The sequence below is a fragment of the Moschus berezovskii genome, chromosome 8 (genome assembly GCF_049115385.1).
Source record: "Moschus berezovskii isolate FMDL1 chromosome 8, NW_MosBer_1.0, whole genome shotgun sequence".
Taxonomy (NCBI): domain Eukaryota; kingdom Metazoa; phylum Chordata; class Mammalia; order Artiodactyla; family Moschidae; genus Moschus; species Moschus berezovskii.
Window position 1 is genome coordinate 42,196,793 of NC_142467.1, and position 22,745 is coordinate 42,219,537.

Genomic DNA, 22,745 nt, shown 5'->3' on the forward strand with positions numbered 1-22,745 from the left:
ATTTTTGTATATTTATTTATGGCGGTGCTGGGTCTTCCTTGCTGAGCACTGTGGAGATCAGGGGCTACTCTGCATTGCGGTGCACAGGCTTCTCATTGCGGTGGCTTCTCTTGTTGCAGAGTACAGGCTCTAGACAAGCAGACTTCAACAGTTGTGGCTCACTGGCTCTAGAGCGCCGGCTCAGTACTTGTGGCGCACGGGCTTACTTGCTCCACAGCATGTGGAATCTTCCTGCATCAGGAATTGAACCTGTGTCCCCTCCATTGGCAGATGGATTCTTAACCACTTGACCACCATGGAAGTCGTAGGTTGTATTTTCGATGTTGAGTTGTATGAGCGGTGCTTGTATTTTGGATATAAATCCTTTATTTGCCATGTCATTTGCAAATATTTTCTCTCATTGTATAGGTTGTGTTTTCATTTGTTGATGGTTTCCTTTCCTGTGCAAAAGTTTTTAAGTTTAACTAGGTACCATTTGTTCATTTTTGCTTTTATTTCTTTTGCCTTAGGAGACATATCCAAAAAAATTATTGGTATGATTTATGTCAAAGAGTGTTCTGTCTATTCTTAGTTATGGTTTTTTAATGTTGATAACTATTGAGAAAAATTATCCAAAAATTGGAAATGAGGCAAAAGGATAATTACAGTTCCTTTCAGTGACATCCAAATACAGTGGCTCTCAAATACAGTGTGCTTCAGCATCAATATAATCTGAGAACAAAACATCAGTAACATCAGCATATGTGTGTGTGTGTGTATCTTTACTATTCTCTTTTGATTTTCGCTTCTCTTCTTTTCACAGCTATTTGTAAGGCCTCCTCAGACAACCATTTTGCCTTTTCGCCTTTCTTTTTCTTGGGGAATGTCTTGATCCCTCTCTTCTGTACAATGTCACGAACCTCTGTCCATAGTTCATCAGGCACTCTATCAGATATAATCCCTTGAATCTATTTCTCACTTCCACTGTATAATTGTAAGGGATTTGATTATGTCATACCTGAATGGACTAGTGGTTTTCCCTACTTTCTTCAATTTAAGTCTGAATTTGGCAATAAGGAGTTCATGATCTGAACTACAGTCCACTCCTGGTCTTGTTTTGGCTGACTGTATAGAACTTCTCCATCTTTGGCTGCAAAGAAAATAATTAATCTGATTTCGGTGTTGACCATCTGGTGATGTCCATGTGTAGAGTCTTCTCTTGTGTTGTTGGAAGAGGGTGTTTGCTATGACCAGTGTGTTCTCTTGGCAAAACTCTATTAGCCTTTGCCCTGCTTCATTCTGTACTCCAAGGCCTAATTTACTTGTTACTCCAGGTGTTTCTTGACTTCCTACTTTTGAATTCCAGTCCACTAGAATGAAAAGGACACCTTTTTTGGGTGTTAGTTCTAGACGGTCTTGTAGGTCTTCATAGAACCATTCAAGTTCAGCTTCTTCAGCATTACTGGTTGGGGCATAGACTTGAATAACCATAATATTGAATGGTTTGCCTTGGAAACAAACGGAGATCATTCTGTCGTTTTTGAGATTGCATCCAAGTACTTCATTTCAGACTCTTTTGTTGACTATGATGGCTACTCCATTTCTTCTAAGGGATTTCTGCCCAGAGTAGTAGATATAATGGTCATCTGAGTTAAATTCACCCATTCAAGGCCATTTTAGTCCACTGATTCCTAAAATGTCGATGTTCACTCTTGTAATCTCCTATTTGACCACTTCCAATTTGTCTTGATTCATGAACCTAACATTCCAAATAGGGAAAGGAGTATGTCAAGGCTGTATACTGTCACCCTGCTTATTTAACTTATGTGCAGAGTACATCATGAGAAACGCTGGGCTGCATGAAACACAAGCTGGAATCAAGATTGCCAGGAGAAATATCAATAACCTCAGATATGCAGATGACACCACCCTTATGACAGAAAGTGCAGAAGAACTAAAGAGCCTCTTGATCAACGTGAAAGAGGAGCGTGAAAAAGTTGGCTTAAAGCTCAACATTCAGAAAACTAAGATCATGGCATCTGGTCCCATCACTTCATGGCAAATATATGTGGAAACATGGAAACAGTGACAGACTTTATTTTGGGGGGCTCCAAAATCCCTGCAGATCGTGACTGCAGCCATGAAATTAAAAGACACTCATTTGAAAAAAAGTTATGACCAACCTAGACAGCATATTTAGAAGTATAGACATTACTTGCCAACAAAGGTCCATCTAATCAAGGCTATGGTTTTTCCAGTAGGGACGGGGGAGCCTGATGGGCTGCCATCTATGGGGTCGCACAGAGTCGGACACGACCGAAGCGACTTAGCAGCAGCAGCAGCAGCAGCAGCATGTATAGATATGAGAGTTGGACTATAAAGCTAAGTGCCAGAGAATTGATGCTTTTGAACTGTGGTGTTGGAGAAGACTCTTGAGAGTCCTTTGGACTGCAAGGAGATCCAACCAGTCCATCCTAAAGGAAATCAGTCCTGACTATTCATTGGAAGGACTGATGTTGAAGCTGAAACTCCAATACTTTGACTACCTGATGCGAAGAGCTGACTGATTTGATAAGACCCTTTGATGCTAGGAAAGATTGAAGGTGGGAAGAGAAGGGGATGACAGAGAATGACATGGTTGGATAGCATCACTAGCTCAATGGGCATGAGTTTGAGTAAACTCTGAAAGTTTGTGATGGACAGGGAGGCCTGGCGTGCTGCAGTCCATGGGGTCTCAAAGAGTCAGACATGACAAAGCGACTGAACTGACTGACTGTGTGTGTTTATACACATACATTATGTATATATATATATATATATATATATATATATATACAAGTGTGTATATATATATATATATATACACTTACATGTAAGTGAAATGAATGAAAGCAATGATACAAGGGAAGAGTTAGTATTACTTTATTATTATAATGTACTCATGCTACCTGTGAAGTGACATAGTGTTGTTTGAAAGTAGACCTGAATTAGCTGTAAATGTGTATGGCAAACTCTAGAGAAACCACAAAAAAAATTTTTTTTAAATAAAATTAAATTAAATTAAAAAATAAATAAATATAACTGATATGCTAAGAGAGAAAATGGAATCATATCAGTTCAGATCAGTCACTCAGTCAAGTCCGACTCTGGGACCCCATGGACTGCAGCACGCCAGGCCTCTGTGTCCATCACCAACTCCCGGAGTTTACTCAAACTTATGTTCATTGAGCTGGCGATGCCATCCAACCATCTCATCCTCTGTCGTCCCCTTCTCCTCCCACCTTCAGTCTTTCCCAGCATTAGGATCTTTTCAAATGAGTCAGTTCTTCGCATCAGGTGGCGAGAGTATTGGAGTTTCAGCCTCAGCATCAATCCTTCCAATGAATATTCAGGACTGATTTCCCTTAGGATGGACTGGTTGGATCTCCTTGCTGTCTAAGAGACTCTCAGGAGTCTTCTCCAACACCACAGTTCAAAAGCATCAATTCTTCGGGACTCAGCTTTCTTTGTAGTCCAGCTCTCACATCCATACAAGTATGGATGTATAGAATCATATATTATGTTCAAATAAAACCACCAAAGGCAGAAAAAGAGTGGAAGATAAAAGTAGGAGCAATGAACAAAGGCATCAAATAGAAAACAATAGCAAATATGATAAATAATAATCCAACTTTATCAATAACCACTTTGAATGTCAATGGTATAAATGACCAATTTTAAGAAAGAGATAATCAGAATGTTTCAAAAGACAAGATGTGTACAAGAAACGCAGTGTATATATATATATATATATATGTGTGTGTGTGTGTGTGTGTATACGTATGTATGTATGTATACACATATATCAGGGGTCTGATGCTTGGAGGGATTGGGGGCAGGAGGAGAAGGGGACAACAGAGGATGAGATGGCTGGATAGCATCACCGACTCAGAGCACATGAGTTTGGGTGAACTCTGGGAGTTGGTGATAGACAGGGAGGCCTGGCGTGCTGCGATTCGTGGGATCGCAAAGAGTCGGACACGACTGAACTGAACTGAACTGATACATGTATATATAAATTAAATGGATAGAGAAAAAGATACTATTCTAACACTATCTAAAAGAAAAGAAATTGGGAGTAACTTTATTAATTTTTAGATGGAGAAGACATCAAAGCAAGGAAAGTTCATCAGGGATGAAGAAGCGGGAAGGTTGTACATGAGTTGGCAAGTATAAGGAATTCTCTCTACTTTCTGTTAAATTTTGTGGTGAACCTAAATCTGCTCTAAAATAATAAAATTTGTTAATTAAAAAATCTACTTCCTTTACGTTCTAGTGAAATTTTTCTTTTAGGTTCTTGTTTCTGCCAATGCCTCTTTCCTAGCTGTGTGGGCACTACCTTGATGGAAGTGCTCCTAAGAATGGCCTGAAATCAGCCCCATTTGCAGAGAGACAAGGAGGCGAAGCAAAATAAAGGCAGTTTGGCCTGGAATTTGAAGCTAGGATGCCCTGAACATTTGAGCATGGAAGATCCCACAGTCATCTCAGACAACTTCACCTTTTCACTCGGTTTGCTCCTTTGTCATAATACCAAAGTAGCATATATGGGCTTCCCTGATAGCTCCATTGGTAAAGAATGCGGGAGACCCTGGTTCGCTATCTGGGTCGGGAAGATCTGCTAGAGAAAAGATCAGCTACCCACTCTAGTATTCTTGGGCTTCCCTAGCGGCTCAGCTGGTAAAGAATCTGCCTGCAATGCGGGAGACCTGGGTTCAGTCTCTGGATTGGGAAGATTCCCTGGAGAAGAGAAAAGCTACCCACTCCAATATTCTGGCCTGGAGAATTCCATGGACTGTATAGTCCATGGGGTCATAAAGAGTTGGACACGACTGAGTGACTTTCACTTCACTTCAGTATAGTATATACAGATTACTATGGCTTCAGTGACTCTGAAGTTCTTCACATTTCAGTTTGAATCCAGGCTTTCTCTTCAGTGCATGAACGTACTTAAGTTACCATTCTACCATCACTTGCAGCCTCAGTTGTATCATCTATAAAGTGGGAATATTAGTAGTAACTAACATAGAGGGTTATCCTGAGTATAAAATGGATAATGCCCTGGGCATATTGTAAGCTTTGTGTAATCAATTATAACTATTATTTATTAGGTTGAGGGCTTCCCTGGTAGCTCAACTGGGAAAGAATCTGCCTGCATTGCAGAAGACCCCAGTTCGATTCCTGGGTCGGGAAAATCCTCTGGAGAAGGGATATGCTACCCACTCCAGCATTCTTGGGCTTCCCTGGTGTCTCAGACAGTAAAGAATCTGCCTGCAATGTGGGAGACCTGGGTTCGAGCCCTGGGTTGGGAAGATCCCCTAGACGAGGGCATAGTAACTCACTCCAGTGTTTTTGCCTGGAGAATCCCCATGGATAGAGGGGCCTGGTGGGCTACAGTCCATAGGGTCACAAAGAGTTGGATACAACTGAGCAACTAAGCACAACAGAAGCACACTTTAAGTTGAACCATGTTATACTGCCAAAGTTTGATTCTTTATGACCTTCAAAATCAATAATACCATATGGTTTAACCTAAAATCTCTTATGGGACTGTTACAAGAACTACATGAGATAATATAGGTACTGTGCTTGGCACCATTTGAGGTGCTTAATACATGATAGTGATTATTATTATCCACAATCCTGGAGACATTACCTGGTGTTAGGAAATCAAGAGACCCAAGTCACACATCAAGATAATTGGTCACTGTGTATAACTAGCCCTTTATCTGGTAGCTCCTAGCTCCTTCTCTCTTTCCCGTACCTCTCCCTACCCTAATTTTTATAGTGGAGACCTTATCTTAGAAATCTTTGTTTTGGTAGATTCTTGCAAAGGCCAGGCATATAGTAAATGCTGTTGGTTAAGTAAGTGATTCTGAGAACTTTATGGGTTTCCTACAGGTTAGGTGGATATTTGCATTTTCTGTGGGTAAAAACTCAAAATTAGAGATGAAAACTTTGTTTGAGGCTTTCACTGTCATGGACCTGGGTTCAGTAGGTGGTTGGGAAACTAAGATCTCACAAGCAGTGAGGCTTAAAAAAAAAAAAAAGTACTAATATGTGTAACATTATGGCTGAATCTTAAATGAATTATGCTTAGTGAAAGAAGCCAGACTCCAAAGGCTACATTCTGTATGGTTCCATTTATATAACATTCTAGAAAAGGCAACACTATGGGACATGGCTTCCCAGGTGGTGCTAGTGGTAAAGAACCTGCCTGCCCATGCAGGAGACAAAAGAGATGTGGGTTCGATCCTTGGGTCATGAAGATCCCCTGGAGGATGGCATGGCAACCCATTCCAGTATTCTTGCCAGGAGAATCCCATGGACAGAGGAGCCTGGTTAGCTACTGTCCATAGGGTCACAAAGAGTTGGACATGACTGAAACGACTTAGCACGTATGCACATAGAGGCGTAAAACAGACCAGTGATTGCCAGGAGATCGAAGTCACAGGAGACAGGAGTGTGATCTTGATTGTGGAAGTGGTTATTAGATTATATGCATTTGTCGAAGCTAATAACCATGTGTACTAAAAACAAAAAAAAATGGAGAATGTTAATGTATGTAAATTATACTAGAATAAACTGAACTTGAAAAAAAAAAGAGCTAGTTGCTGGGAAATGGTTTACAAAGGAAAGCTATCGTAGGGCCAACATTATTTTCACAGTAAGGGCCCATGGGGACAACTCTTCCATGAGCATCTTGGAAGTTTGTCCTGAACCAGAGTAAAAGAATTATTATTAGTTATTTAATTTATTGGAGAAGGGAATGGCAATCCACTCCAATATTCTTGCCTGAAGAATTCCATGGATAGAGGAGCCTGCTGGGCTACAGTCCATGGGGTTGCAAAGAGTCAGACATGACTGAGCAACTAACACACACATTTAATTTATAATTAACTTAAACATTTGTTGTCTGTCTTCCAAATGTGGATGAGAGAAGGAAAAAGTCCAGCTCCTGTTCACAAGGGACTCACAATGTAGTGGATGTGGGGTATGAAAAAGACAATTATTAATACAGCATAACATGATAATTAGCTTTGATAATAATTAGGGAATCAGTATATACTTAAATTCTTCACACATTATACAACTAAAAGCACAAGCTAAACATTATGAATATGGTCCCCACCCCCACATTATTAGCAGTAGATTGAGAATAATTAAAATTAGCATGTGTTAACTGCTTACTATGTGAGAGGTACTAGTCTAAGCACCCATTTCAGCCTCACAAAAATTCTATCATTTAGGAACTATCATTGTTAGCATCTTTTATAGATGAGGCAACAAAGTCACAGAAAAATTTATTTGCCTATGCTGCTAAAGAAAAGAAAAGGGATTTAAGCCATGGAAGCATGACCACATTCTAACTATGATATTGTACTTTCACTGTAGCTGGAACAGTGACCTGGTTCACCTGGACTTCTGAAATCTGGAACTAGTGAGGCTCACTCTGCCTCAGTTTCCCTAACATCAGAGGAGAGAGTCAAGCTTGTATACAGAGGTCAAGTATTCAAAACTCTCTTCATAAAACACCAAGATGAACCATTATTCCTTTTGTGTTTCTTTCTTGTGTTTACCACTTATCCACCCACCCCTACTGCTAAAGTTACACAGTAAGTACATAAGTATTGTAGAAAATAGAAGAGGCAAAACAGACAAACAAAAAATGATGAACAAAACCCCCCAAGACAAAACCAAACAAAAAACCCTTCATCCTTCCATAGTCTCACCATCCAGAGGTAACTGCCACTACCATTTTGGCACATTTCCTTCTAGTCTTTTTAAAAAGTTTTTTATTTACATAGCTGAGATCATACTTACATTTGTAATTTTGGACACTGTTTTTCTTTCACTTAACATCAGAGCATAAACTCTTTGCAAACACTATTTTAAGTGGCCACATAGTAACCCATCATACGAATATTCTGTAATTTATTAACTGTCCCTTCACAGTTGGATATTTAGGTTGTTTCCAATATTTTCACTATTATAAATAACACTACTATTAACATTCTAGTCCATAAATCACAGATTATTATTTTAGGCTAGTTTCCCAGAAATATAATTACTAGGTTAAATGGCATGACTATTTTAAAGATTATGTAGAGATGTAGTATTCTTTATAAATAACAAACACATTCTTTATAAATAAATGGAAAGTCTTATGGGGGGGTCAAAAGTTGATGTGTATATGTTTGTTTTGTATATAAGTGTGGAAGTGGGTAGATGAGACAGAATTGGGAAATTTCTCATTTTTTGGTCAGTACAGAGACCATCAAACTTTTTCTCTCGTGAGCTACTTCCCAATTTTCAGGTACCTCAGCTGATTAAATATTGATCAAGTGAGGGTCAGGAAATGGGAGCAAATTTCACGTATGGAGCTTGGATGCCTTTTGCAAGTAGACTGTCCATGGAATGAGTTAGACTTGATACTTTAGCATTTTTTACCTGGCACAGCACTTTCAATACCGTTATCTCAATAACTTCTCCTAGGTCCTGAGTGAGATCGACTAGGGTGACTATTACCATTGGGCTATTGGTCAGAAACTCAGGCCCAGAAAGAAGTATCCAGAAGACTTATCCAGAGTCACAGAGTTGGTTGGTGAGAGCTGGGTCTAGAATTCTAGTCTCATGTTTCTAGGGCTAGAGCCCCTGTTCTGGACTAAATTGTATCCTCTCCACCCCCATTCATATGATGAAGCCCTAACCCTCAATGTGACTGTATTTGGAGACAGGGCCTATAATGAGGTAGTAAGGTTAAATGAGGCTATATCTGATTGGATAGGATTAGTGTCTTCATGAGAGGAAGATCAGAGCTTCTCTCTCTGCATGCTCACTCAGAGAAGAGGCCATGTGAAGATACAGCAATGAGGCAACTGTCTAGGAGTCAGGAAAAGAAGTCTCACCAGAAAACAACCCTGTCAACACCCTGATCTTGGACTTCCAGCCTCAAGAACTGAGGAAATTAATTTCTGTTGTTTAGACCACCCCCAGTCAATGATATTCAATTGTGCAAAGCCCTGAAGACTAATACAGATTTTGGTACCAAGAAGTGGGGTCTTGCAATAACAAATGCCTAAAAATGTAGAAATGACTTTGAAACTAGGTAACAGGTAAAAGCTGGATAAGCTTTGAGGTCCATGCTACAAACAACCTAGATTGCCTTGAAGGGGCTGTTGGTAGAAATGTGATGTTAAAGGCAATTCTTGTGAGTGTTCATGAAGAAAACAGAAGTACTGCAAAGAAAGTGACCATCATTTAGAGATTTATGAAGAGACCATTGGTAGAGCTATGAATGTTAAAGGTGATTCTGGTGAGGTCCCCGATGGAAAGGTAGAACATGTTATTGGAAACTAAATAAAGCTGATCCTTGTTTTTAATTGACAAAGAACTTGGTTGAATTGTGTCCTAGTGTTTTGTGGAAAGTGATATCGTGCAGGGCCCAATGGGGCTTCTGTGCACAAGGCCTTTCTGGGACCCTATTTCTTTGATTATAGGAAACAACCTTCATTCAGCCTCCATGACTTCCCCTGAGTTCCAATGGGCAGACTCAAACAGTTGTTAGGGAAGGGAGGGGATGCCAAGGCCTCCCAGGTAGTGCAATTGGTAAAGAACCTGCCTGCCAATGCAGGAGACCTAAGAGACACCGGTTTCATCCCTGGGTCAGGAAGATGCCCTGGAGGAGGGCACGGCAACCCACTCCAGTATTCTTGTCTGAAGAATCCCATGGACAGAGGAGCCTGGTGGGCTACAGTCCCTGAGTTTGTAAAGAGTCAGACATGACTGAAGTGACTTAGCATGCACACACAGGGATGCCAGACCAGGGAGAAACAAACAGCCAAGAGCAGCCTTGGGGCAAGGTCCTGTTTCCCATCAGGGTATACACACAACAATATCTTTGAGCTATTTTGCAGATACTGAAACCCCCTCCAGGTGGGAGAAGTTAATGGTATGCTGCCCACAAGCATATAGAACCCAGACTAGTTGGACCTGAAGGTTGATGCTGACTCCCACTTACCTCATTGCTAACCCATCAGAAGAATGTCCACAAGCTGATCACGCCCTCTTTGAGCAATTATTATAATAAAACTTCTCACTATTTTCCCCAAGTTGGGACACATGGTTTTGAGGGCATTAGCCAACTGTGTCCCCTTTGCTTGGCAAAGCAGTAAAACTATTCTTTTCTCATTCACTCAAAACTCTGTCTCTGAGATTTGACTTGGGACCCATGTACAGAGAAGCTGAGCTTTCAGCAGCAAAAGTAGAAATTCCAAGCGATGATCTTGGATATTTGGCTAAGGAGATTCCTGAGCAGAAGTATTCAAGGTGTGACCTGGTTTCTCCTTGTTGCCCACAGTAAAATACAAGAGGAGGGAGATAAACTGAAGGGAATCTAAGCAACAAGGAACCAAAGCTTGAAGATTTGGAAAATTCTCAGCCCATCTACATTGCCAAAACGGAGAACACATGTTCTAGAGAGGGTACCGAGGGTGTGGCTGGACAATCACTCTATACGGAGATGACTCAAGCCATTTATCAGCCATCTCTGCAGCTACCAGAAATAGAGATGCGCTTATGCTAGCAGAGACACTGCCAGTTTGGACCAAGGAGAAGAGAGATAACACGAGGGCTTTTGAACTGCTGTGACCCATAGGACAGGCCAATACAGCTATTTGGTTGTGAATATGTTTTGTCCTTTAAGAAAAGGGGAGAACAACCTGAAGGTGATTCAGAGAGCATCAGGACTGCCATTCTCACTATTTATAGAGCACACAGGCCGAGAGCAAAGGCTATTTCTGTCTTGGTTTCAGAGTATGGGACACCCTCTTGGTTTCAGGGGGCCAGTCCTCCCTTGCTCAGTACCTCAAGGGCAGCAAGAAGGCACAGGGTGGGGCTGCTGCCCAGAGCAGAGGGGGCAGGGCCACTGCTTTGGGCTGTGGGGGTGACACTACTGCCCCAGTGGGCTGGGAAGGCAGAACATCCTGCCAGAGGATTAGTCTAGAGCTTTAAGATCTAGTGGGGACTTCCCTGGTGGTGCAGTGGATAAGCATCCACCTGCCAATGCAGGGACACATGGGTTCAATCCCTGGTCTGGGAAGATTCCACATGTCTCGAGGCAACAAAGCACCTCGACCAGATCTACTGAGTCCATGCTCTAGAGCCTGTGAGCCGCACCTACTGAAGCCCGTTGGGTTAGTGTCTGTGCGCCAAAACAAAGGGTAGCCCCTGCTCACCACAGCTAGAGAAAGCCCGCAGGCAGCAGCAAAGACCCAGTGTAATCAAAATAAAGAAAGAAATTTAAATTAAAAAAAAATCAAATGGAATCTGCTTGCTAGCTTTTGGACTTGCCTGAGACTCCTTTCTTCTTTCTCTTTTGGAATGAGAAAGTCCTTCTAACCTGTATTTTGGAAGCATATAACTTGTCTGGTTTCAAAGGTTCACAGATGGAGAAGAATTTTTTTCTCAGGATGAATCAACCTTGAGTCACCCCATACTTGATTTAGATGATATTTAGATGAGACGTTGGGCTTGGAACTGATGCTGGAATGGGTCAAATCTTTTGGTGTTGCTGGGATGGGATAAATGTATTTTGCATGTATCAACTAAAAATTGCCATTTCCCTCTATAAGAATGATATAAGTCACTAGCTGGGCTTCCCCTGTGGCTCAGTGGTAATGAATCTGCCTGCAGTGCAGGAAATGCAAGTTCAATCTCTGGGTCAGGAAGATCCCCTAGAGGAGGGCACAGCAACCCACTCCAGTATTCTTGCCTAGCAGGCTACAGGCCATGGGATCGCAGAGTCGGACACCACTGAAACGACTGAGCATGCATGCACACAAGTCACTAGCCACTGCAGTAGCTGACCTTCAACACTCCCTGAAAGGAGGTAAGGGTGGAGATCAAGAATGAGGCACTCTGTGCTCTGGGAAAAACTGGCAGAACAGGCCTTTAGAGAGATAGTTAGATATTTTTAGGAGAAGATTTTATGAGCTCAGATTCCTGCATCTCCTCATATCTACAAAAGCACTAAAATCATTAACGGTGACATTTGCTCCTCGTGACTAGCAGCATGCATCTCTCAAAGTGTGTGCTTGACTGCATGCACCCCCGCTTCCCTAAAATCATATATAATTCTGACCTGCCCTTCGGAGCAGCTCTTCAGAGCCACCTGAAATGCTGTCTCCCAGGCTGTAGTCCTCATTTTGTCCCAAATAAAACTTAACTCACAACTCTCATATTGTGCATTTTTTTCAGGTGATACATGTGAGAAGGAATGAATTTTGGGGGCCACAGAATAGAATGTTATGGACTAAACTATGTCCCCAATTTCATATGTTGAAGCCCTAACCACTCAAATACTGTGTGACTGTATTTGGAGACTGAGTCTATAAAAGGTAGTAAAAATTAAAGAAGATCATAAGAGTAGGGCTCTGTCTGATGGCATTAGTGTCCTTAAGAAGCAGAAGACAGCAGAGCTTGCTTTCTCCAAACAAGTAGAGAAGAGGTCATGTGAAGCCACAGCAAGAAGGCAGCCACCTATAAGCCGGTAAGAGAGGCTTTATATGAAACGCAACCAAGCCAACACCATAATCTCCAAAACTATAAAAAAATAACCTCCTGTTGTTCAAGTCATTCAGTCTTTAGTTTTTGGTTATGGCAGCCTGAACAGACTAATATAGCCTCTAAATGCATCAATGGCAAGAGCAATGTATTTTATTTATGCCCACTGGTTTCAACAGACATACTTACTAATATCTCCCCAAAACACAGCATCTTGTTTAGCTGTACAACCCTGGGTTTGAAGAAGGAGACGGAGTGAAAGGAATAGATAACAACAGATCTGAGGCTCAGACTTTGCCAGGGATCTTAGGCAAGACAGTTTTTTTCTGATTATCAGTTTGAGTGTTAGTTGCACAATCGTGTCCAACTCTTTGCGACCCCATGGACTGTAGCTCACCAGTCTCCTCTGTCCATGGAATTCTCCAGGCAAGAATACTGGAGTGAGTAGCCATTCCCTTCTCTAGGGGATCTTCCTGACCTAGGGATCAAATTCCGGTCTCCTGCATTGCAGGCAGATTCTTTACCATCTGAGCCACTTGGGAACCCCCAGTTTATTCATCTGTAAAATAAGATGTGCTGTAAGAGGCTCTGGAACTATTTAGATGTGGACTTGAATCTAGCCTCAGACTTTAGCTGTGTGACCTTGAGTAAATTACTTAGCCTCTAAGGTTTGGTTTTCTCATCTCTAAACCAGGATACTGTTAGTACTTATTTCAGGGGATTATTGGGCTAATGAAAAGAGATGATGTATACAAAGCCCCTGGAAGATTTTAAAGGGCAATAAAAGGTAATTCTTCTCCTAGATTAATTAAATAAATTGACATGTAAAGTGCTGAGAACGGTGGCACTTAGGAAATGCTGTATCGGTCTTAGTTATTATTTTCTTCTTCTAGCAGATAGAAACCTTCAGTAAGTGACAGTCATTATTATTATTATTTTCAAGTCTCATCTCCCTCCAATTTCCTTCAAAACCCTAAATGCTAACCATCCCAAATGCCGGTTCCCCCAATTCCGCCCATGGGCTTTTCCGCCCTAGTCCGTCTGTCTAGGGTTTTCTGCTCCATTTCGGCTCCTCCGGAGCTCAGATGTCATCTCCTCTGGGAATCCTCTCTTCACCATCCCGCTCCTCCCAGTCAGAAGGAAAGGATCCTAGATTTGTGCCGTGCTAAGAAAACAACTCCATATAGCACTTGGTTCTCCGTGCCAGGTTAACTCTTTCGGAGCCTGCCTCCAAAAGTGGAGGCCGGTGCTGGGTGAGCAGCCTCTTGAGTGACACCCAAGGCGTCTAGCCCAGCGTGGGACAGAGAAAATGGGCTGTGCAGAGAAGGGTCCAGTTTAATTCCTACAAACTCGAGCCCCCAGCCCTCCTCAGGCAGCGCCCACCGTGAAGGGTCCCTACCCTTCCTCGGGCTCGGGGTCCCCCTCCCTTGATCGCCGACACCTGAGCGGCCTCCCCCGGCCCTGCCGCACCCCCGCGCCGGGCTCCGGGGTCGCTCTGGCTGCCGCCCAGCCTCCTGCCGCCCCTCCTCCAGCGCGGTGGAGCTGGGGGGCGGAGCGAACGGTCAATGGCTGGGAGCGGGCTGGGAGCTGCTGGGCGACCGTGGCGGATTCCAGAGGCGCGGCGGCCTGGTTAGGGGGCTGGCATGGCCGCGTGCTGCTGAGCGCCGACTGCGCGAGGGGCCGGCTGCCACCATGCCCCGGGGCGCGGGCGTCGCCCGGCTCTGCCTGCTGGCGCTCGCCCTGCCTGGATGGACCAGAAGTAAGGAGCGGAGCGGAGCGGAGGGGCTGGGGGTGGCTGACGGGGGCTTTGGGGGTGGGTGGACTGGGGGACCTGGGTGGACTGGGGGACCTGGGGACCCACCCCCCGCAGCAACTCGGAGCCGCGCCCCTGCCGTCTCCTAGCCCGGGAGCCCCGGCTTTGTTCCCACGTTGTGCGCCCCGGGAGGTGGTGGAGATGCGGGAGATACAGAGCAGGCGGAAAACAGTGGGTCCCTCCCCGGCTTGCCTCCCTCTCTCTCCTTTTCCTCTGTTTTTCTGGCTTTTCCGCTGCTTTCCGAGTCTCTCCTCTTTTCTTCAGTCTTTGTGTGTGTGCCTAGAAATACGTTTGGGTAAAATTGGAACCATACCATATGTACGGTTTTGTGTCTTGCATATTCCACTTAACTTTATGAGCATTTCCACATCGTTACATTCTCCAACAACATGGTTTCAATGATTGTAAATTCCGCCAAGAAATTGCAGAAGTGCAATTTTCAGAAAGTTAAAAACACGACTCGTACAAATATAGGATGGAAGATTGGCAAAGATTGATCTGATTCTTCAGAGAGGCAGTGAAGAGAATGATAAAGCTAGTTTAAAGCACTAGAGGAAAAAGGAGTGATACGGGCATTGGAGACAGTGTTGAAATCCTGTGCTGGGACAGATATGAAAGTGGTCAGTGCTCCACCGGGCCAAACAACTGTAATTCTTACTTATCTGTCTATTATGCTGGAGTCATTTGCATCTCTACCAGACTGAAAGTTACAGTTAACAGAACTTCGCAGAGTATATAGCCTTTAATTACTAGTAAATAAAGGCAAACAAAGATACATTTCCCTAGGTAATTCACTAATCTGTGAAAAGGCCTGCTAACCAATGCTCCAAATGTGATATTGAAAGGACATCCTACTTGCTCTTTTTGCTTTATTTCCAAGGTTTGAACAGTTTTTCCTAAGTTGTACTGTTTCTCTATTACTAAGCCTAGCTTTCGTAATTTTTGCAATCATAAAGATCGTTTCATTCCTTTAAATGTTCTATTAAATATCATAATTCCTTTTTGTTGCAAAGAATCTAGATTTATCAGAGCTGCTAGAGCAAAAACTGTCTTTCTGATTCCCCAGTGAGTATCAGACATCTAGCATAGTGTTTGGCCTGTAATTAGGCACTCAGAAAATGTGTAAATGAATGCATTGCTTCTCATTTTTACTAATATGATAACACTAATGTAGTCTAATGAATTTTTTTTTTTTGGATATATTTTGACTGAGAATGCATCATATCAGTAATCTGAAACGGAAGTTAATCACTCATCATTGGGCCAGTGTAACAGAACAAATATGGCCATCTTCTATGTAACTCATTATATTCTATGCAATTCATGTGATTAGTTTAGAAAGAATAGATTTTTGGAGTCCTCACTTAGGACCTCAGGAGTTCTGTGGATGTGGCCTATTCTTACCAGAGGCTAATTTACTTAGGTCTTGAGCAATTACCACTTTATTAAGATTGTCTGCAATCAGTGTTTGAAGTCTGCCCTGCCTAGAACAAGTCTGTCTGCAAACAGATTTCACTTCACCTTTCTTGAAAACAGGAATCTTGTTACCTATCTCCCAGGGTTGTGTTGAGTACAGAGATCTGGGTGGTGAGAATTATTTGGAAAGTAGGAAGCGATATGCAAATACAGCCTTGCCCTTAGGAAGTTCAGGTTAAAGCAATGATGCTTTTGTGGATTGGGAAGCACTTTCACAGTAACTCTCCCTATTAATGATGTGAGATGGGCAGGTGGGTATCATTTTACAGATGAGAAAACTGAAGCACAATGTGAATAATACCCAGGGGCTTGCCCTCCAGATATACCCAGAAGCCAAACACTTCATTCCTCTCCACTGACGTCATTCTAGTCTGAGTTACCAGCAACTCTGACCAGCACTCCCGCAAGGCTCCATCCTTGCCTTCCTGCTTCTACTCTCACCCCTGCCCCTACAGCACTTCCACCCTCTCAGTCTCCACCCAACTGTCAAAAAGATCTTTCACAAACCGTATACAGATCATATTGCTCTGTTGTCTAAACCCTCCAGTGCCTTCCAAGTCACGGGATTTATAATACAATCTAGACACTTTCCATGGCCTCTGTGATAGCAGACCCCGTATCTGTCTTGCTGACCATATCTGCCAATTTCCCCTCTCATTTGCTTGGTTCTAGTTACTTCTAATTTCTGCTTATTCCTTAAACAGGCCAAGCTGTTTCTGATCTTGCTGATCCTTCTCCCTGGGACACTCTTAGACCCCTAGACTTTGCATCTTCTTTCCATCCCTCAAGTCTCAATTAAATGCTGTCCTTGACGATCATCCTAAAATAGGTACCCCCTCTTCAGTGTCTCTTTATTTCATGACCCTGTTGTACCATATGAGAATATTTGTGTCATCCTCTTCCCATCTCTAGAAGGTAAGCCAGTGAAGTATACACAGATCTACCACTCTATTATCAGCACCTGGCAGAGTGCCTGACCCATAGTAAGTGCCGAGAGCCTGGAATCCACAGGTCTCCTAACACCCCAGTGTGGAGTCTTCCCTATTGGCACTGCATGCCTGACTTAGCTAGGGTATAGAGGTCTGGAATTCCAGTGATGTGTTTGCTGTATTGGCAGGAGGAAATGGGGAAGGCAGCCCCCAGCTGCAGCATGAACTGATAATACCTCAGTGGAAGACTGCAGAAAGCCCCATGAGAGAAAAGGTAAGACTCAAAGCATCTCATTTTCACAGGCGGAAGCTGACAACTCTGTTCTGTGAGGCTTGGGGGTCACCTACTTAACTTTTCTGGAGGTGCTAATGGTTGTCACCATTAGTTCTGTTTCTGGCCCACTCTGCTCTCTGTGTACTCCAGTTTTGGAAATCCTCGATGGGACTTTCCTTCACTGTGTGACAACCTACTGTAACACTTCCAGATGCCAGTAGCTGAGGAAATGAAAATCCATGTTAATGCCGACATAAGCTAAATGCAAGTGTGTTTCACAAAAATCACTGACTCTCAACTGGGATTGATTAAATGTGGTCATTAGTATTTTTTGCTCTGCATAATATGTGCTTCACTGTATTGATGAGTTGATATACTTGGAAAGAAAAATGACAATCCAAACTATTTTTAAAATAAGAGGCAGGGTAGGGCTTCCCAGGTGATTCAGTGGTAAAGAATCTACTTGTCAATGCAGGAGATGCAGGCTCGATCCCTGGGTCGGGAAGATCCCCTGGAGGAGGAAATGGTAACCCACTCCAATATTCTTGCCTGGGAAATCCCATGGACAGAGGAGCCTGAGGGGCTTCAGTCCATGGGGTCCCAAAGAGTCGGACATGTCCGAGCAACTGAGCACACATGCAGGGACCTAGAACTGCCTTAAGTCTGTCTTAAAATCCAATAATATTAAAATTCAGTAGGCTCCTTGGGCCACAACACCAGCAGAATGGATAGGCCTCATCGAGGGCATTGGGAATAAGACAGAAAACATTATCCCGTTCTTGCAGGAAGGACCTGTGCACCTAGGATAGTCTTTGGTTCTGGTTCTTACAACTCAAGTGAGACAGGAAAGACCTAGAAAGGAAGATGTGTTTGCTGTGTGCCAATAACCAGCTATCGGACCTTTCACTTTCTGAGCCCAGTTTCCTCATTTAAAAAATAGGGCTTAGAGGGGATAAGAAGGAAGAGGGCTGGAGAGGAGGGGTGCTTAATAAGAGTGCTTTGGGTTCAAATGGTCAATGATTTATTGGGCAACATATAACAGCAAGATTATAGTAGGAGAGAGAGGAGAGAGCGGTGTCAGGAAAGATTTCAGACTTCGAAGTCCTTGAGTCTGGAAAGGTAAAAGGAAAGTAGAAATGCCCAGAGTCCGTGAAATTATGGCTGGAGGAATGCAGACATGTCCAAAAAAGTGCTCCAATTTGGAGGAAACTTACAGCAAAAATATTAGGACAAATGAAAGCAAATAATATTTTATCCTAAAGATAATAAACGCATGGAGTTCATTTCATCCCAAACTAGGAGAGAATGAAAATAGCTCCAGGAAAAGTCTAGACAAATTAATGGATGGACATCCTAGGGCAGGTTATTTTTAAAAATTAAGATCTTGGATATCCCGGCCTATCCGTTATTGTCCAAGGGATGGATCTGATACTTTTATAGATGCCTCTCTGTTCTCTCCAGATGTGGGATGCCGGGCATCCTCAGGAAGGGCCTGAGAAACAAAGTGGAGCTCAGATCCTGTCTTTGTTCCCAGCCATTGTCTGCCCAGGATCTGCCCAGGTCATTGTCCTTTGTAGGACCAGCTTGGCACCGTAAATATTTGTTGAACCAATGAATGAATGTCAGAGAGGGAGAGGAGAGGTAGGTCTCACTCGGGTGTCTTGTTCTCATTCATGTAATTACTTCATTTAGCAAATGTTAGTTGAACACTACATACTAAATATACATGTACTATGTCTTAAGGGGGATGTAGATGTGTAGTATAGATTTCCAATACCCTGTACAGCTGAAGATCTATTTAATCTACCTCAGAAGAAAAAGGCATTTAAAACCTTGCCCCAGGGAAGTATAAACAGTGGGTCAACTCCCTTCATTTCCTAGGAAAGGTGATGTTGCCCCTTCCTAGCAGAGTGGAGTTGCTAGAGAAAAACCTGAGTAAATCTGAACAGGGAAGCTGCATGAATCTTTGTAGTGCTGTTTCATTGTTTTGCTTGAAACATCTCCTGGAAACAAGGAAAATCATATATTAAATATCAGTGTCTGAGCATCTTCCAGACTAGAGAGCAAGAGTTTTGGATTTCCCACTTAAATATTCATACTCAGGCTGCAACTTGTGTCTCTTTGGGGGAGAAGTGACAGTGGTTTGATTGGTGTCAACTTTCCTTCTTTGTGTGTGGACTCTAGGCCACCTTCCTCTTGGATAAGGGAATAGATACAGCTCTGTTGCTGTGTGTTTCCTCAAGTGCCCACTTGGGACTGTGTCCCTGATGCTTTATGTGATTGGGCAGGGCCCTTGCTCCAGAACTCCCCAGAGTGAAGCAACAGACCAGAAATAGGTATGGGTAGAGCTGAATCCGAGCATCAGAAAATAGAGAAGTGAATTTCTTAGTGCAAGTTTTTGCATAAACATCCTTGTCGCTTCCTCTTCCCGTGTTTTTGACATGTCCCTTAAGAGAAGTGAGTAGAATAAATTTGCAAAACAAAGCAAAGGACAGGGTTGCACAAGCATCCAAGATCCCAATGTTCGGACCACATCAGAGCCCTCAGTGGCACAAAAGCCTTAGGGATGCTCAGGACCCTAATGGGAAATGGGGTTTGAAGCTGATAAGAAGAGAAATGTGCTTGGAAGAGGCAGGCCCCCAACCAGAGGTTGCAAAGCAGGTGACGCACTCACTCATACATGCCAAAACTAAGTTTTGAGGCTGACCTTAAAAGGGATAGAAGCTTTCCTCTAGCAAGAGCTTCATGTGAATTGAAAGAGACTTCACGAGTTTATCAGTTCCTTAGTCCCAAGTTGGAGAATGTATATCTAAAACACGCAAAGAATCGATCCTTTTAAAAATGTTTAAATACGTAAATACTCTGTTTTAATTAAATAATTTCTGCCTTTAAGAAAAGTTCAGCTGTTCTAAATTGAACTTTTGTTAAAGCATGAAAGTTTATGATGATTTGGATTTCTAATATCTTTGAAATTTTCCACAATAATTAGATAAAAGGGGATTAAAAGTCCATTTCTGAAAATATAAAAGGCCATTATAAAAACATGGGAAAGTGCATAAAATAAAATTGAATTATGATCTCACTGAGCTTCCCTGGTGGCTCAGTGGTAAAGAACCCAACCTGCAGGATATGCAGGTTCAATCCCTTGATCAGGAAGATTCCCTGGAGAAGAAAATGTCAACCCACTCCAGTATTCTTGCCTGGAAAATCCTATGGACAAAGGAGCTTGGCTGAATACAGTCCATGGGGTTGCAGAAGAGTAGGACACGACTGAGCGACTAAATAGCAACAAATGATCTCACTAACGAGAAGTTAACTGTGGTAACCTTTTGGTTTATTTCTACTTTTGTCCCTTTATAAAAATATGTATGAGTAAAGCATATAGTGTTATGTTTTAAACCTTTGTGCTTAATCATTATCAGGTGTACTTTCTTGATAATTTTAAAATGATTGAAAGCCCTCATTTTGAATGGCTGTCTAGTGTTTTGTCATATGAATGGATTATTGGCTATTTAAACATTCTCCTACCTTTGGATTATTTGGATTCTGTTTCATTAGTTATTATTATAAGTAATGAGCATCCTTGTATATAAACTATTGCCTGTGTTTCCATTTGTTCCCTTCAGATAGAATCTTCTATAGGGTTTGCGTGTTTAAACATTTTTAAACTCTTGGTTCATACTGTCAGATTATTTTCTGGTGAGCAGGTATCAATTTAAATTCTCATAGGTAGGGTGTGAGAGTGCCCATTCTATAGTATACCCTTCTGCATTGTGATTTATGGGTTTTTTTTTTTAATCTTTGTTGCTTTGACTTTTTAAAGGATATCTTAAAAAAATACTTTTGGGTGGGGGGCAGTTACCAGTGATGCTGAACATGTTTTTAATGCTTATTAACCATTTGTATGACACCTTAAAAGGTCTATTCTGGCTATCTAGCTACTTTGGCTCTTAGTACATTTTTTGTGTAAAATATATCTTTTGGACCTTTAAAACCTTACTTGGAGGTTCTGCCAGTTGTCTCCTCTGAGATGATTGAGGGGTATCCAAACTGAAAGCCACTGTAAAATAAGAGTCCATGATGAAGAGGCTTTTCCCTGGTATCTTAAGTAGCAGCCAGCATGCAACAGGGGCTTCCTGTGTGCCAAGCACTATAATAAATTCTTTCCGTTTACTTTGTCACTTAGTCCTAACAACATCCCCACAAAGTTGACTATTACTTCTATTTTACAAATGAAGCTGAGCTGTAGGGAGGTTCAGTAACATGCCTGATTCCACGGCTGTAGTGTTGAAGCCTACACTTGATCCCAGATCTGACTCCACTCAAATTTGCTGTCCAGGATCGTGTTTTTTAGGGTTTGCCTTTACCAGGCCTGACACCGCATCTCGGCTTGGAGTTTCTTTCCTTTGTCTCTGAGGAGAAGGCAGACAGGGAAGGAGAGCTGGGTCCTTCTGGGACTGAAGTTATTTCGCGTCTGGGCTAAGAATGCAGTTGGCCCTTTCTCCTTCACTTCCTGTGGCTCCATCGTGTCAGAGCTCTGTGCTGGGCCCTCCGCCTCTCCCTGGGAGCCTCGGCCCCTGCTTTTCGGAACTGACGTTCTTTCATTGTTTCTTTTAGCATCCACTCAAAGCGGAGCTCAGGGTGATGGCTGACGGGCGAGAGCTGATCCTGGACCTGGAGAAGAATGAGTAAGTGGACTTCTCCTTTGTCTAAAATGAGACAACCCACTTGTGTGTCAGCGCCAGATGCAGGTGCCACTGACTTGGAAGGAAGTAGTTAATGAAGTGACCCAGGCTGTCAGCCTGTGGTTCATTTACTGGGAGCATTCTTGCAAAGCCTGCATTTCCACAATCTCTTGACTTGCTGTGAAATTACTGGACTGTTTACCGTCTTCCTTGAATTTCCTCAAGCTGGGGAAATTCTGGGGCCTCTTAGGGTTCACTGTCTGTGTGTGTGAAAGAGAGAGAGAGACAGAAAGACCCGAAAGAAGGGATGGGCTGGAAGACTTGGGCAGCTGTCTTACTCGCTCCAGCACAGCGCATGGCAGGAAGTGAAGGAGATGAGAGGAAAGCAGCAGAGAGGAAAGAGGCGAGGTGGGGTGTTGGGATTTGACGCTCACACCCTGACTGCTCCGTCCCTTCTGGGTCAGCTACATCTGAGCTTCTGCCAGTAAGGGCATGGTCGGCAGTCTCCTGGCTTCATCAGCCTGGTTCTTCCATATCCCCAACCTCATTTGTCTTGGGTGGCTGCCTTGCTCAGAAATATTTCCACATTGATTTGCCGTCAAGCACAGTTGTATCTTGATTGATGTTATCGAGCAGGTAAATAGACATAAGGCACAGCTGCGTCTGTTGCCCATTCATTGACCAATCCCAGCCTGTTTTGGGCACTGGAGAGCTTTCCTTACTTGGCCAGGGCTCTCTGAAGGCTTCTGCTGTCTCCTCATCAACAGTCCTGCTTACATTATGCCACACAGACCTTGCAGATAAGGCTGCGTGGCTTAGAGAACTGCCTGTCTCCTCTTGGCAGCCTCTGGAGTCCCCTGGAAGCAGATGAGTAATCACACACATCACTGCCAAGAAAGGGATAGATAGGGACCTTCCCATATCCAGAAGGATGGGAATGATTGCTCAGCTTGTGTGGAAAGCAAGAATATAAATTATTCCAAATTTGG

At 42.9% G+C, this 22,745-nt stretch overlaps 1 protein-coding gene across 1 annotated transcript in view; it reads left to right on the forward strand.

The window, feature by feature from the left end:
• The first annotated feature begins 14,127 nt into the window (after positions 1-14,127).
• Positions 14,128-22,745, forward strand: part of ADAM19 (ADAM metallopeptidase domain 19) — a 96,596-nt gene continuing 87,978 nt past the window's right edge. The window contains exons 1-3 of the mRNA XM_055428987.2: positions 14,128-14,338; positions 16,986-17,071; positions 21,689-21,759. Of these exons, the coding sequence (XP_055284962.2) occupies positions 14,272-14,338; positions 16,986-17,071; positions 21,689-21,759 (224 nt within the window). The 5' untranslated portion in view covers positions 14,128-14,271. The remainder of the gene's footprint in view (positions 14,339-16,985; positions 17,072-21,688; positions 21,760-22,745) is intronic.